General features: G+C 37.4%; 1 protein-coding gene across 2 annotated transcripts in view; it reads right to left on the bottom strand.

The window, feature by feature from the left end:
• The window catches only part of LOC101742254 (cAMP-specific 3',5'-cyclic phosphodiesterase), a 632,766-nt gene that overhangs the window by 553,230 nt on the left and 63,078 nt on the right, over positions 1-16,458 (bottom strand). For both annotated transcript variants that reach the window (XM_021348173.3, XM_038019023.2), the window contains exon 2: positions 3,754-4,067. In XM_021348173.3, the coding sequence (XP_021203848.2) occupies positions 3,754-3,931 (178 nt within the window). In that variant the 5' untranslated portion in view covers positions 3,932-4,067. The remainder of the gene's footprint in view (positions 1-3,753; positions 4,068-16,458) is intronic.

Here is a 16,458-nt window from a genome sequence, read left to right as displayed (position 1 = left end):
GGACTCCCAAATACCAGCTACCTCCGTTTGACTCCATACAGAAGAGTGACGTTTGGATTATTGATATCATTCTCATGAATCGTTTGGAGCCTCTGGGTCTGCGGAGAGACTTCGGTTCCCTCTGTTTTTTGTACCGTATGTTCCATGGGGAGTGCTCCGAGGAATTGTTTGAGATGATGCCATTATCTCGTTTTTACCATCGCACCGCCCGCCACCGAAGTAGAGTTCATGAACTATTTATATACTATGTGGAGCCACGGCGTTCATTCACAATGCGTTTCCTGAGGTCTTTTTTGCCACGTACTATTCGGCTTTGGAGTGTGCTCCCCTCCACGATGTTTCTCGAGTGCTATAACATGTCCCTCTTCAAAGGAAGCTTGTAGAGCAATCTGGCATTGCTGACGTCCATAAGCGACGATAGCCACTCACTATCAGGTGGGCCGTATGCTAGTCGGCCTATACGGGCAACGAAAAAAAATTAATACTTTGAAACTAATGTACTATAATTGCGTTGCGTTAAATCCAAGCAGACAATGCTATTGAATTTATTTCACACTCAACATATTATAAACTTCGAATGGTTTTCTCGAACGCGAACATGCTTGCTTAAAATAAAGGGTATATTGAAAACACATTATATTTTGAGCATCGAAATATCTGCTTTGCTTTAAAGTGATTGATTTTAGATACAAAATTAATTACTTTGCGCCGAAAGGTATTTTGAGTTAAACGATGTAAAACCGTTGACGTGGAACTGCGGTAAGCGGCGATGACAATCAACTCGACCCGTTACAATGTATCGATCACGGCGCAAGCCTTTCATAGCCTCTTTACATGCAAATGAACCTACGTTCACTCGAAAAGTTCATGTATAAATCAAAAAGCTGAACATCTTATTCGATTTTCAGGCCGAAATGAGACATGAACCACGGACGATAATCTTGTATGTATATAGCGAAATTTGTTCGATAATTTAATCGATTTGGGTTGTCGTTGAGCTTATTCATAACTAGCTTTTGCCCGCGACTCCGTCCGCGTGGAATAGTTACTTTGGCATAACGCTAAATTTTACCCCCCACTTCATTTACGTAGAAAGTGAAAATATTTATGAATTATAGAATGATAAGGAGCTATTCAAACCCCTATTTTAAAACATTATTTATTGGTGCGCCACTTGTATTGGTCTCACCGTAATGTTATATAAGCTATAGCCTTCCTCAATAAATGGGCTATCTAACACTGAAAGATTTTTTCAAATCGGATCAGTAGTTCCTGAGATTAGTGCGTTCAAACAAACAAACTCTTCCGCCTTATAATCTAATATATAAAATTCTCGTGTCACAATGTTCGTTCCCATACTCCTCCGAAACCGCTTGACCCATTCTCATGAATTTTTTTATGCATATTCAGTAAGCCTGAAAATCGGCTACTATCTATTTTTCTAACCTTTAAGTGATAAGGGGTGTTCACACAAAAAAAAAAAAAATTTTTTTTTTTTTATGTTTGATATTTTGTTATTTTTAAACAACATTCCCTCATCGTTCACAGCGCTCCAGACCTTTTTCACTCATATTCCACATCCTTATACACTTCCAATAGGTTAGTAATTTTTTTTCTACACTAAGAAATTCTCTAGAAATCTTATATATGGCAAGACAACGTTTGCCGGGTCGGCTTGAAGTCGTCGTGGCCTTAAGGATAATACGTCCGGTGCATTCGTTGTTGCGATGCACCGGTGTTCGAATCCCGCGGGCGGGTACCAATTTTTCTAATGAAATACGTACTCAACAAATGTTCACGCTTGACTTCCACGGTGAAGGAATAGCATCGTGTAATAAAAATCAAACCCGCAAAATTATAGTTTGCGTGATTACTGGTGGTAGGACCTCTTGTAAGTCCGCACGGGTAGGTACAACCACCCTGCCTATTTCTGCCGTGAAGCAGTAATGCGTTTCGGTTTGAAGGGTGGGGTAGCCGTTGTAACTATACTGAGACCTTAGAACTTATATCTCAAGGTGGGTGGCGCATTTACGTTGTAGATGTCTATGGGCTCCAGTAACCACTTAACACCAGGTGGGCTGTGAGCTCGTCCAACCATCTAAGCAATAAAAAAAAAAAAATCTAGTATTAGTATAGATTTAGTGATCTCGTTTTATCAACCATTTATTAATATTGTATCTCTATCACTTTCAATATACTGAAGAGACAATAGGTTGTCATGAAACTTCCTTACACCGTTCTATAACTTTATATGTTTACTTTTCTATTGGCCTGCTCTCGTTTTGTATAAAAAGCTTTGTTAGATCAGATTGAAATATTTTCTCATAACGAATCTTGACTACTTTATTATTATAGGATCGTGATTTTCATTGATAGGCCCATATTTGGATCAGGTGATGTGTTTCCATCGGTTTCTGTACATGGCGCTTCTGACCGCCGAACTTTTTTTTGTTGCCCTTGTAGGCAAACGAGCATACGGACCACCTGATGGTGAGTGGTTACCGTCGCCCATGGACTTCAGCAATGCCAGGGGAATTTTGTTTACTTGGCAAGTAAGTTCAGATAAAAATACGTAGTCGTATCGAAAGTTCTAGACTATAAACAGAACTAAGCAACGAACAAGTTGCCCGTATTGTTTAAATGATTTCTTCCAGTCACGGAGATAGTTCACAAACTTTAATTAAAGTAGTCTACTATGTTTGTTGCGATAGTCTGCTATATGCCATAGTTTCTACCGCTTCTTGTGACGTTTTATATTGTCGGATACGGTTAAAACTAACTAACTAAAACATTTCACTTGGTAAAAGTTACTGTGGGCAAAAGTATTTTTGTCAACTAAGTTAGATCAAACTTTGGACCGACCCATAAAACAATTTTAATCTATTAAATTTATTGTTGTATACTTGATAATTACTTTTTGATTAGAGAATATTGATTTTTCAAAAGAACTGTTACAGCTACGATTGACTTAGCTTTTTCTTTTAGTTCTATTTTAAATGTGATTTTCTAATTATATAGGTATATATACATTTATATGTTGTTGTCGAATTCTTTCAAGGTCTCAAGGTAAGGTTAAGTCTTAAAGGTGTTGGCATTCACTCTGTGATATATATGGGCTCCGGAATCCACTTTACAGCAGTTGGGCTATGAGGTCGTTCATCCGACTATTTTTTTATTACTTAGCTGGGTGGACGAGCTCACAGCCCACCTGGCGTTAAATTGTTACTGGAGCCCATAGACATCTACAAAGTAAATGCGCCACCCACCTTGAGATATAAGTTCTAAGGTCTCAAGTATAGTTACAACGGCTGCCCCACCCTTTAAACCGAAACGCATTACTGCTTCACGGCAGAAGTAGGCAGGGTGGTTGTACCTACCCGTGCGGACTCACAAGAGGTCCTACTATCAGTAATTACGAAAATTATAATTTTGCGGTTTTGATTTTTATTACACGATGTTATTCCTTCACCGTGGAAGTCAATCGTGAACATTTGTAGAGTACGTATTTCATTAGAAAAATTGGTACCCGCCTGAGATTCGAAAACCGGTGCATCGCTCAACACGAATGCATCTGACGCCTTATTCTTTAGGCCATGACGACTTCATAGGCCACGACGACATCAACTAAACATATTTTTTTTTAATTTGGAAGATTCACATTACAATTTAATTTTAAGCACGGGCTCTCGTATACTTTACTCGAAAATTGTAACGTAGTTAGTTATAAAGTGGGACGTGAAATCCAGTACTTACGCAAGTAGCCTAGAGATGGATGCGGGCCTTGTTCCGAACAGGCTCTGCGGCCTCGGGCGCTCAGCAGGACCTCCCTGCGCGGCGGCTGCGGCATGTCATCGCCACTGTCATTAGACATGTCGACAGCGCACGCGCCGCCTCCCTCCTCCCTACCTTCTTCCACTACACACGCGGACATCACTTTGAAATTAATCACCGACTACACTCCACACCACCAATTTTATGTTATGTACAGCTAATGTATTTTTAATAGTCGTCTGAAGTAATAATAATCTTCTTTGGAGCAAAAATTCAGAATTCCGCGCTCAGTCAATCTGAAACAATAAATAAATACGTTTGTAAAAATTGTCTTGTTTTTCAATTTCCTTTAAAAAACAATAAAAGAAACACTCTCAACGATCTAAGATCATGAGGCTTTTAATATAATTTTGCAGATTTAGTCTTGTTTACAACAATCAACTCTACAAACGTTAAATTCAATTTGTGTACGCCAAAGTCAAATAAAATGTAGATTCGAAAAGCTATTTGCAATTAATTTTTAATTAATTATAATTAATGCCCAAAGCGATTCAGTCTATTGGTGTCGCTGGCGGACAAATCCCCAAGATACTTGCTCCCACCTCCTGGCTCTCCAACAAAGCAAACGGGGCTAGGAAGTCTTTTTACAAAATCAACCCCAAATACTCACGGGAAATAAAGTATGACGACCTAAAACAGAAGATGGAAAGTTCGAGAATTTTCCGCATTTACAAAGCGTTAGCGTACATTGCGAAAATAAACAAATGAATAGGCCTAAAATTTCTGCGCGTTTCTCGTACACAAATTCAAATATAGAAGAGCATCGTTTTGTAATTGCTCGCTAAGCCGTTTTACAAGACTGTTTTCAATGTACATACAAAAAGCGAAATTATTTAGACAAGTCACGCAAGCTGATGTGTTTTTGTTTCATTATTCATACTTTTACAGCCGTAGACCAATTCGTCAACTAATACCTATAACAAAGAACGTAGACTTGAAACGATAATCATATGTAAATCACAACGAAATACTAAACTACATACCCGTTTTACAATTTCAAACGAACGCTTTGAATGAAAATGCTTTCTCTTAGTCGTGTTTTTCTTGATACAAAATCCTAAATACAAGATAAACAAAATATAAATGTTCGCCTCTATATATTCGAAGGCACAAGACAACAAATTCGATGAAAGCAAATACTAGGAGTAAAGAAACTCAACCGAAAGTAATAGGGTGCTGTCTAAGTGTAAAGGATCAACCGCAATCGGCTGACCGAAAGCTGAGCCTCAACGTCTCAACGAATTTCAGTACACATTCAGTGAAATCTTCTCGGGTGCTCTTTTGATATATATTTTTTCGCTCAATTGACGCTTCCTTTTACTTGATGTTGCAAAATTATGAATTACAAATACGCTTTTTTTTAAAGTTCTCTTTCTGTTTTCTCGCGCCTCTCCTAATCTAAAGTGCTTTAATTTATTTTTTTATTAAATTACACAACAAAATCAATTAATTAACAATTATAAACTATTGTTTTTTAAAGTGAATTGGCTACAACCGTCTGATATTTTACTAGCCTTTTTTTTTTTTTTTTTTTTTCTTTTTTTTTTTTTTTTTTTTTTTCTACGTGCCAGCTGCTCTGCACGCGTTTTACGCAAGAGCATCCGGGTGATGGAAGGCCGGCTATCCTCGACCCACGCTGGTTCTGGCCCAGCGGGGTATTCCGTAGGATAGACCATTCTACCGGCGCCATCTAGGCGGGCTTCGGACAGTCTGCCGACCGAGAGGGCTGGTGGTCGTGGCGCCGACGACCGCCAGTCCGGCGTCCCGAGGGGGAGGGTGATGGGAGAGATGTGCACTAAGCGCTTCACTTTCCCACCTTTGCCTTGTCATGAATTCTGTCTCATGCGAGGATTGGACGTTGGTTGTTGAGCGACAGGAGGTTTTAGTCAGTTCGACTCTGACATACCCTGCCCAGTATCCCCAGAAAAGGGCGGAAGTCCGGCGATTTCCTCCTGACCAACCTTTTTTTCTAATTAAGGTATTGAATACTTAAATAAAATAAAATACTTATAGTTAATGTATGCTTAACTTACATATCGATTTAAAATGGTTTATAAAACCATTAAATGGTTTATAAAAGACTACATAAACATTTGTTGAAAAATAAACACTCGAACGGTAGGCAGCGGCTTGACTACGGTAGGCAGCGGCTTGACTACGGTAGGCAGCGGCTTGGCTACGGTAAGCAGCGGCTTGGCTACGGTAGGCAGTGCCTTGGCTCTGCCCCTGGCATTGCTAAAATCCATGGGCGACGGTAACCACTCACCATCAGGTGGGCTGTATGCTCGTCTGCCTACAAAGGCCATAAAAAAAAACTCGAAAAAATTCAATGATCAAAACAAAAGGAAGAATAACGGAATTTTCATACAGACAAAAAAAAAACCAAGGCGTTTTATTACCCGCTCTCGGAATACCGCACGAGGCCATGCTTTCACACGTTTACGTAGAGTCGCATCGATCTGACACCACAGCCCCAAACTTTATTGCTTTAATCGAATAATCCCCTGGTAAGCCGGAGGTTGCAGCTATTTCATTATGAAGAAAATGAATTTATGCTTTAAAACTAGGTAAACTTGTTATATCCTGCTAGCCCGATGTTGATGTTTTGATATAAAACGCATGTGTCTTTTTTACCAAACGAATGCAACAGAACGAAGGTGTATCTAACTTTTTATTTATTGCTTAGATTAGATAGATAGATATATTAGACGAGCTCACAGCCCACCTGGTGTCAAGTGGTTACTGGAGACATCTACTACGTAAATGCGCCACCCACCTTGAGATATAAGTTCTAAGGTCTCAAGTATAGTACGGCTGCCCCACCCTTCAAACCGAAACGCATTACTGCTTCACGGCAGAAATGGGCAGGGAGGTGGCACCTACCCGTGCGGACTCACAAGAGGTCCTACCACCAGTATCTAATTATCTATATAAATGCTATCGCATCGCCAATACGCACATTTTTGGAAGCTACTCATATTACCCAATTTATTTATTTTTATTGCTTTCGATAAGCAGACGAGCTTCTGATGGGAAATGATAACCGTCGCCCATAGACATCCAAACTACATCAGTGACTCAGATGCGCTGCCTACCCTGGCCTGGATGGGCAGCCTTATGTATGTTACACCGGCTATCCTGTCCTTCAGACCGGAACACAGTATTACTGTTTTGCGGCAGAAATAGACAGAACGGTGGTACCAACCCGGGCGGGCTTCTACACAAAACCCTACCACCAAATTTAAAAAAATCCCTGAATATTAATGCGTCTTGGTATTGGTTGCGGTATTTGTTGCGAATTCGCTTTTGTATCGTATTATTATTATGACTTATGTACTGTATCCTTCTGTAACAAAGAAACAGTCCCAAAAAATTTCTCGAATTATTGTGTAACATTTTTTTTTATTGCCTTCGTAGGCAGACGAACGTACGGCCCACCTGATGGTAAGTGGTTACCGTCGCCCATGGACTTCGGCAATGCCAGGAGCAGAGCCAAGCCGCTGCCTACCAAAACTATTAAATAAATAATGGAGACGTTTAAATGACACGCAAATACGTATTATTTCTTTGCTTGCAATACCTTTACAAACATTCAAATTGAATTAATATTAAAGTAGTAGGGCGACATCGTTAAGCTTCTTTTTAATCTTTTAGCTGTTATGTTAAATGTAGTCTGGGCTTTTGTTTAATTAATAATGTATTTTTTAACGGCCGTCTGGTTTAGTGGTAAGTGACATGGTTACTACACAAGGGGGTCGCGGGTTCGAATCCCGCCAAGGGAAGATATTTGTACGATAAATATAAATGTATTTTCCAGGGTTATGGATGTATATTAAATATGTGTATGTGTATAAAAAAAATCTTATATTTATTTCCGTTATCTGGTACCTACCTGTAACACAAGTTCTTTACGAACTTATCACGGGACCAGTTAACGTGGCGTGACTGTTAGTAAATATTTATTTATTTATTATTTATTTATTTATTTATTATTTTATTTCAGTCGTTTAGTTACTTGATTATAAGTCAAAGAGATTAGAGAGAGATTAAGAGATTATTTTTGATTACTGCTAGTCGCACCCATGATTAATACCAGTATGACGGCTTCATTTCGTATTTTTATAACCATTATATTATTATTTCTATCGAATAGTTTACAATTTTCGTAGTCGGAACAGCTGACGTCTTGGGCTGTTGAGCGTGCATTTATGCTGAGTTTTAATATATATTATCTTAATAAATTACGTGTCACGTTATTTGTCCGCGATGAACACCTAGGTATTGAACCGATTTTAACTTTTTTTTAAATATTATTATGTGTTTTGTTCCAACTTAGGCCATAGGATGGTTTTTATTTCGATTAATGGTCGCAATATTTATTAATTAACAATAAAATGATTTCTTATAATGATTATTGTTATTAATTATAAGTTTCATAAGTCTAAAACAGACGGCGCCTTATATCCATTTTTACAGACAATTGTAATACTGTCTGACATTAATATCTCATAGATGTTGCTGTGTTAAAAATACCAACGATTCACATAAGCTACAATTTAATATTACAATTAACTAATTACAATTAATTAATTTAATACCACCATAAACACCACGTGTTGCTGAGGCTAAAGTATTTAAAAAATGAAATTTATTTCGTAGTAAACGCAATACAGTGAAATACAATTGTTCTTACTTTCTTAATTTTTGGTATTAGCATAGCCGGCCACGTGTTATTTAGAAACAAAAACCTTAGCCACAGCAACGTGTGGCCGGGTCTGCTAGTATTTTCTAAATAATATAAACATTCAAATTCTGGAAAAACATTATACCCTTCTTCAGCAGGCGGGTAAAAAAATAATTGAATCAGGAATCCCACAAATAGATCGGCCCGTATCGCATAAATTATTTTAAGATTCCTTTAAGCTTTATTCGACAGCGTTTAATGTTTAATGTCACGACTTGAAGGACCGGAAAAGCTCAGTGAGTTTATTTTTTAAATATTTGATACGAAATAAATTTCGAATACGCCCGAAACACGTGACTAAGTACTTTATATAATATGAAGTACTATAAAATGCTCTTCTGTGTATTTTGCGTAAATATTATTGACGTGACAACGTCTTATACTTCGATGGAGCCGGCTGCACGCACGAAAAAACATGACTCATGCAGCGTTACCTCGCTCTGAGGCTTTCCATTTAAGGCTTGAAGTGCAAGCGAGAGCGCGCAACGAGCGACAAAGAGGCACAATCGGCCTCCGCGTTCGACAGCGTTCGACATCTGTCTCTCTCCTACTTGAGTGAGCGATGCATCCGCGCGGACAGCTGCTATACACAATAATACATTCACATGTTTTCGTCAAGTATGAAGTTCAGTGAAAAATGAATGTGGTGTCAATTGTTTATAGCAACGATAATTGCGATAATTGAAAAATGAAACCATCCCATCAGTATTTTCTTATGACGTTGTCACGTTCAACTATCGTCAGTAAACCGACTTTACAGACAACCGATTTTTTTTTTTCGAGTGTTGCAGAACACAAAAGAATGATTTTTAACCAACCATTGTTCAATAATGTTTAATTGTCGGTTTTACGTTAACACTCTTGAGAGCATTATAAGTAGATTAATTAGACAAGATTTACATTTTTAACAATTTTAGGAACAAACTTTTAGCACCAGCACCATGTTTTAGTTTTAATACTATATTTCGTTCTATTTTTTATGATGCACACTTAGTTTCGCTCAAAGCGTCAACAGATGGCGTAAATAGGAGATTGAGGACATCATTGGGAAAATAAGTTCCAACGATAATTTTTTAATACTATACTGCGACCACCTTTCGTGATTCACTGGTGCACTCGTCAGCCTACATTGGTGATACCCCACTTTCCTGTCCTTCCTGCTTATGTCTAGCCACGAAGAAGGCATGTGTTTCTGTTTGAAAATGACAAAACCGTTGAAAGCTTGAAAGCTCGACGAGAAATTCGTAGGGCTCCAAACAAGTAACTGTTAACGACACCGCATCCCACATACGCCAATGACATGGTAAATTTTCAGGGTAAAAAATTCAACTTAACTTTTGGATTAATCTCGTGTCTCAAAAATACTCCGACCTTTGAGTAACTAATTTCGATACTTTTAAGACCTTTCAGCTGATACTTTAAGAGCAGAGAAAGAAAACATTTGGGATCTTCGAACCACATGTATAACTATTGACTTAAATAAATAACAAATTGTAATTTCAAGAACTGATCATTATACATGACCTTAAGAAGCTCGGTTTTTTTTTGATAACGCCATCTTGTTGTGTCTTTAAAGCGGTTAGTTGCCCTCAATTAAGAAAAATAGTATTATTATTCGCCAATAGATGTCGGGAAGAGTTGATTATTGAAAAAACGAATAAAACAACATTTTCTGAAAATAAATCGTAGCTAGATCGATTTTTCGCCCCCGAAATCCCCTGTATACTAAATTTAATTAAAATCGTTGGAGCCGTATCCGAGATTCAGATAATATATATATTCATATACAAGAATTGCTCGTTTAAAGGTATAAGATAAATATATTGTAAACGAAAGAATAAACCGCAAAGGAACCCATAGACGTTACAACAACAGAAATTCCGTCGCATATAATGCAAAATGAAGTCGTTATTTCAATTATAAGGCATAAAAGCCGGTTCCATACTTCAGGTTGAAACAAGTCGGCGGAAACAGGTACGATAATGACACTTACGTACCTATGCACCCAATAACAGTAATTACGTAAGCCTTGAATGGTTGTTAAGTCACAACCCTCGTTACGAATACACAGCGTCACAACCTTAATTAGTCTTGGAACATTTCTAAGTCAATTAAAAAGTATCACCGTAATAACTTCTATTAACTACGCTAATAAAAAATGGTAATATTTATATTATCATTAGAATATGTCAACTTTAAATATAGTCAAGCTGATTTTTCCTTTTGCATATATCTCAAGGCTTAAAATACATAAATAAAATGATTTTCTTTAAAATGTATCATGGAATATGCAATACATCTTGGTATTGAAATAATGTTAGTATTTCTTCAGTAGTTTCAGCGTCTAGATATTTAGAAACAAACTTCCAATATTATACATTATTTAACCTTTTTTGCTTTAATCAAGTGAATCCAAAAGAAAAAACCTTTATCATTTAAAATCTTCAAAACTCTTTAGTTTAAAAAAAAGTGTTTTCTTAGACGGAATCACTCACTTGCCTGTCGTTCAGTGAAGAGAGTAGTTCAGCTTTGCATAGTATAATAATACTGTTTAAAATATTAATTTAAAAAGAGTATAAGGGCTTTGAAATTCTATATATTTAGTTGACATTGGACACAAGAGAGTGAATTACGCGTAATTGTTCCTCTAAAGGGAGGAAATGTAAAGAAAAACCTTTAGCATTTAAAACCTTTAAAATTTATATGCTTATAAATGTATAATTTAATTTATAATCTAACACATAACAGATCGAACATAATTGTAACAGAAAGCAAAGCTCATGCCTTCGGTACCATTAATTGAATCTCCAAGGGCCGATGGACAGGAAATTAAAGGAAAGATACATATGCTATATGCATAGAAAGCGTATAGAAATCATCAATAATTTATCATCCACTTCTCGGTAATCATAATCCCGTCGAAATACTAAGTACATTATTATTAATTTGTAAAATCAGACTTACAATACAACAACAATATTAGTTTAAAAGATAAGAATTTGAATATGAATTTGAATAAGAATTTGAATTTGAAAGAATATCTAAGTTTCCCCTACGTTCGTACAACTAATTGCCATGGTTTGAATTAGTGTGGATGTGCCCTGTGCAGGCCTAATGCCAGTATTAGATAGAAATCAGATGATTTAAGCAGAAAAATAGCTTATAGCAATTTTTTCATATGAATAGTAAGGAAGTACTAGTGAACAACTTTATGGCAAATAATCTGGCCTACATCTAGAAGACGGTCTACCTTCTGAAGTAATCTAATCGAAGGATATGTTTTTATTTTATTTTATTTACTCCGCGTCCCTATATGACGGATAGGTCTCGTATGTTCCTAACGTGATGATGCATCGTTTTTCATACAACGTGACGTAAAAAAACTTCACAGCGGGAAGGGTCGCCGTATCGTTCGACGTAATTAAGTGTTCCGTATAACAGTGGTACGGTTTCTAATTTTTTTTCACTTTACCTCAACGAACCAAGATAAAAATGATTCATTGTGGTTGTTTCCGTCACACAGTTTGCTAGCTGCTGAACTATTATAACAATTGCAGTTTAAAATACACGCTTCATAAAAATATTAGACGTTTGGTTAGAATTAGTAAGGCCAAAATTTATCATTACACGAACTAGGTACTGGTCTGGTTATAATCAAATAAATAAGTACTTGTTGATTTATTTTTCTGTACATACCAGTTCGTAGATTCGTAGTATTATGTTATCTATGCGTCATGATAATCGCCTTATCGTTGCCGCCACTGACTACTCCCCGAATCCTGATCACGCAGGAGCCAGTCACCGTCGACGCCCTAGACACGTCCTTACGGATCAGATCCAATAACCTTTGCATTAGATGCCTTCAGCTCTAACACTGGGAGCAGGGTTAGGGACCTCGGTAACCGTACTCGTCGAACTCGACAAAGAGTTCGCCGTGCAACCTAACCCATGAATCAGCTCGCTGAGTTTCTCGCCGGATCTTCTCAGCGGATGGCGATTCCGATCCGGTAGTAGATTAATTCGCGAAGCAGCTACTCTTGAGCTGTTAGGTCTCCTTCGGAGGCGCTCGGGTAGCTGTTAGCAAATCCCACCCCTCCTGGCTGAGCCTTTGCTCGCCCACCTGTCCTGGTGAAACTGGAAAGGCCTCCGGGCCACCAGTAATCCTTCAATCATAAAAAAAATAAAAACGTATTATGTTATATGACTACATAATAATATGTATGATACTACAGCTAAAATTAAGCTGAAATGTTGTTTTAAAGATTTTTTTACAAAATTACAAATCAAATTACATTTGAACAAACGTAGCGCGGCAAAATTTTCCTTTTCGCAAGAAAAACAAAGTTGAATCACGTTATGTCGACCAGTTGTGTGGAATTAACATAAATTGAATGTCCGAATAAGCTAGGTGCAGCCGTGCGGAACCCTGCATATCGGCGAGCTGGCTGAAAACTTTATGTAAATGTAAAATGTAAATGGAAATATTTTAGCGGAACTGCACTTTTGTAGTTAACGCTTCGATTACTCATTTTTTAATACGCTTTTATTAGCTTCATACGTATGAATGTTTGTAACGGAATCTTTGAATTATATTAATTTGACCCCCTTCAAAACGTCGGATTAACTCGAAATTTTGTATACTTATTAGGGACCGATGACAATTCAATATTTAAAAAAAAATGCAAAAAAAAATTGAAACAATTGAAATTCTACTAAAAAATGAAAAATAAATAATACTTTAAAAAAACTAACAAAATACGCTTTTATAGAAAATACAACTAAAAAATAGAAAAACAATTAGTTATAGATATAGTAAATATAGTAGTTATAAATATTTTATTAGCGCCCCACGCTTTTTTTATAATAAAATTATTTTTTCTTACACTATTTTTAATTTAAAATTTATTAAAATTTATTTTCTATTTTTAGTTGGATTTTCTATAAAAGCGTATTTTGTTAGTTTTTTTAAACTATTATTTATTTAAATTTTAATGTATAATAATAATCAACGCAAATTGACAATGTAAATTAGTAGATTATTTGAAAAACTGACCTAGCGTTATCCTTCCAAACCCCATTGACACCACGACGTAAAGTACCATGAGACAATGACTGTCTATTCAGAGTATTATTTGAATTATAGATTTGAACTCCTCAATATTTAATTTTGAAGCTGGACGTCGGAATAAGGTAAAATACTACTTCTGTTAATGGAAAATGTGGAATTAGTTACAGTTTGAAGTAGCCAAGACCGCATACCTATCTAGATTTAAACTTGAACTCATTTTATAATGCTAATAAATAAGAATTCTTGGACCTTTTTTTTACGCTGGTGAATCCGTTTACAGATTCCCAATCGAGAGAGGTAATAGACCGGGCTATATTGGACTTCGGCGCCGCCAGAGAAGAAGAGGGAGAACAGGAAGATCAAGGTCCTCCTCCTCTCAAGAGACTACAGCTTAAAAAGGCGTGCGATACAGTCGCCCCACAGAACCGACTAAGCCCCATCGAGCTCCACCACACCGGCTAGATGAAACCTACGGTACCGCATAGTACGCGCTGAAAGTGTGCCTTCGTCGGTACCTATTACCAGGACGGGATTTCATCCCCGGGAAAAGCTCGAAGGACGTCGTCTCGGGAGACAGACCTTGGGCGGCGCACAGGAGGTATCTTGCGCCGTCTCACCACCGGACCGACAGTCGAGTATCGGGCGCCCCACACCCGGCACCCGACAGCTACTACGGGGGCTGAGCGGGGGCTGAGCGCCCGCACAGCCCTCTGCGCTGAGGAGCCGAAAAGAAATATCACTCCGTTTCGCTCTCCTCAGCCTCACCAAATACCATGTCACAGAACATGGCCATGGCTTCCCACGAACTCCGGTTCTCTACCATGCGGGCGACGACCGCCCGCAAGGAGAGTTCCTAAAATAAATAATATGTTCCATAAAATCAATAAAAATCAATTTGAACAAGACTAATAGCAATTCCATATGTCTTTGCAATATTTTTTTTATGTAAGCAAATATGTATTACCACATTTATTTATAATTTATATTAAAAATAAATTTGTAATTCCGGCCGGAAACTGGAAGTTAACCCTCAAGGTTACCTGGAACAGTTATCAGATAGGGTATACAGAATGCATTTTCTGGTTCAACACATTATCACCGTCAAAGGTGTATGCAAGAGAGAAAAAAATCAGTAAAATATCAAAAATGAAATCACTTCACATAAAGAAATGATGAAAAAAAAACTGCTTGTATTGTACATTTTGCACATTATATAAATTATGTTACTCTGGTGGGAGAGAATTCAAGTGTGAGTTAAATTCTCCTTCGCAGATAACATTTCTATTGCGGTACTAACACGTTTTTATTAGCTTAACCTCTGTCTACCCATATAAATAGATGTTTCAACGTAATTGAAACTTCAACATTAATGTTTAAAAAAGCACGCGTATCAAGAATCGATGATAATAACATTTTAGTAATACCTTTGTTTAATAATTTTGGCAATAAAAAAATAACAATATTCCACAGAATCACCAGACAAAAAAGAGCTATTTTAATTTTGGTTAGGCTTGCCATTTGAGACTTTTTTCAGCACACGCCCACCTGGTTCTAAGTTGTTACCGGAGACAGTGGACATCACCATGTGAAGACCGCCACCCAGCCTGAGACACAAGGTCTGCAGGTCTGTCACAACCTTCAAACTGGAACACGTGACTACTTCACAGCAGAAATAGGCTAGATGATGATGCCTATAAGCAGGGGCTTACAATATTCTCCAGCACCAGTTAGCCGTTTATTTTTTTATATTAAACATAAAAAATACAACTGTAGTACCACCCCTACGAATTGAAACACCTTCGTTAAAAGAAAATGAAATCAAATATTTTAACATTCCGTAAAACAATGTTTTCTATTATATAAGTTCGTGCAGGTAGACTGCATAAGTGGGGTTACCTGGGGCCGTTGACCCGAACGTGAGTTTCATTGTAGCCGCCTTTATGTTCAATATTCGACCTACTTACTACAAGTATACCATATCTGTTCTATCAAGCTATTTCAAAAATAGCGTTCCAACCCGTCAAGACGTACTGGGAGTACCGAAAAGCCCTTATTTCCATATTTACCCACAGTAAGAAAAAAAAAAGAAAAAACGAAACACTCTTTTTTTAAAGTTACTCTTACCGAAAATTGAACCCGGTTGAACTAACCACGTTTACTTTTTTTTTTTTTTAATGAAGACTTACTGTTGACTCGTAGGCTTATCCAGCTTCACCAGGACAGATGGGCGAGAAAAGACTCAGCCAGGAGGGATGGGACTGCCCGAGCGCCTCCAAAAGAAATCTAACAACTGAAGAGCAACTGCTTCGCTAATCTAGCACTAAAAAAATCCGGCGAGGAACTCAGCGGGCTGATGTATGGGTTATATTGCACGTCCAACTCTTCACCGAGTTCAACGAGTACGGTTACCGAGGTAACACGATCATTAAACATTTGCTCTTATAGGCAGCTCATTAGTTACATTTCTATAATAAATATTATCGTTATTCAGGACACAAGGTATATCTAGCTCGAAATTCAAGAATACACAAGATACCATAAAAGCGATTTTAGGAAAAGTTGACGAGAGCGATATTCCAAATTCGTAATTCAACTCAATTTTGAGCCTTATGACAATGTGATGATATTTTCAATAACTCGACAAACAATTGTTTTAAGCTGCGTACTTCTTTATTAATGAAACTTTTTAATTCAGAAACGGATAAACAAGCTGACAAAACTCCTGGTGTTCTATGGGGTGCCTACAGATATCACAATGAGAATACCGCCATCACACCGTTCAAAACGCAAAGTCGTTATACCTAACCATTGGAGC

The sequence above is a fragment of the Bombyx mori genome, chromosome 22 (assembly GCF_030269925.1).
Source record: "Bombyx mori chromosome 22, ASM3026992v2".
Taxonomy (NCBI): Eukaryota; Metazoa; Arthropoda; class Insecta; order Lepidoptera; family Bombycidae; genus Bombyx; species Bombyx mori.
Note: the sequence above shows the minus strand (reverse complement) of the source record. Positions and strands in the feature narration are given on the sequence as shown.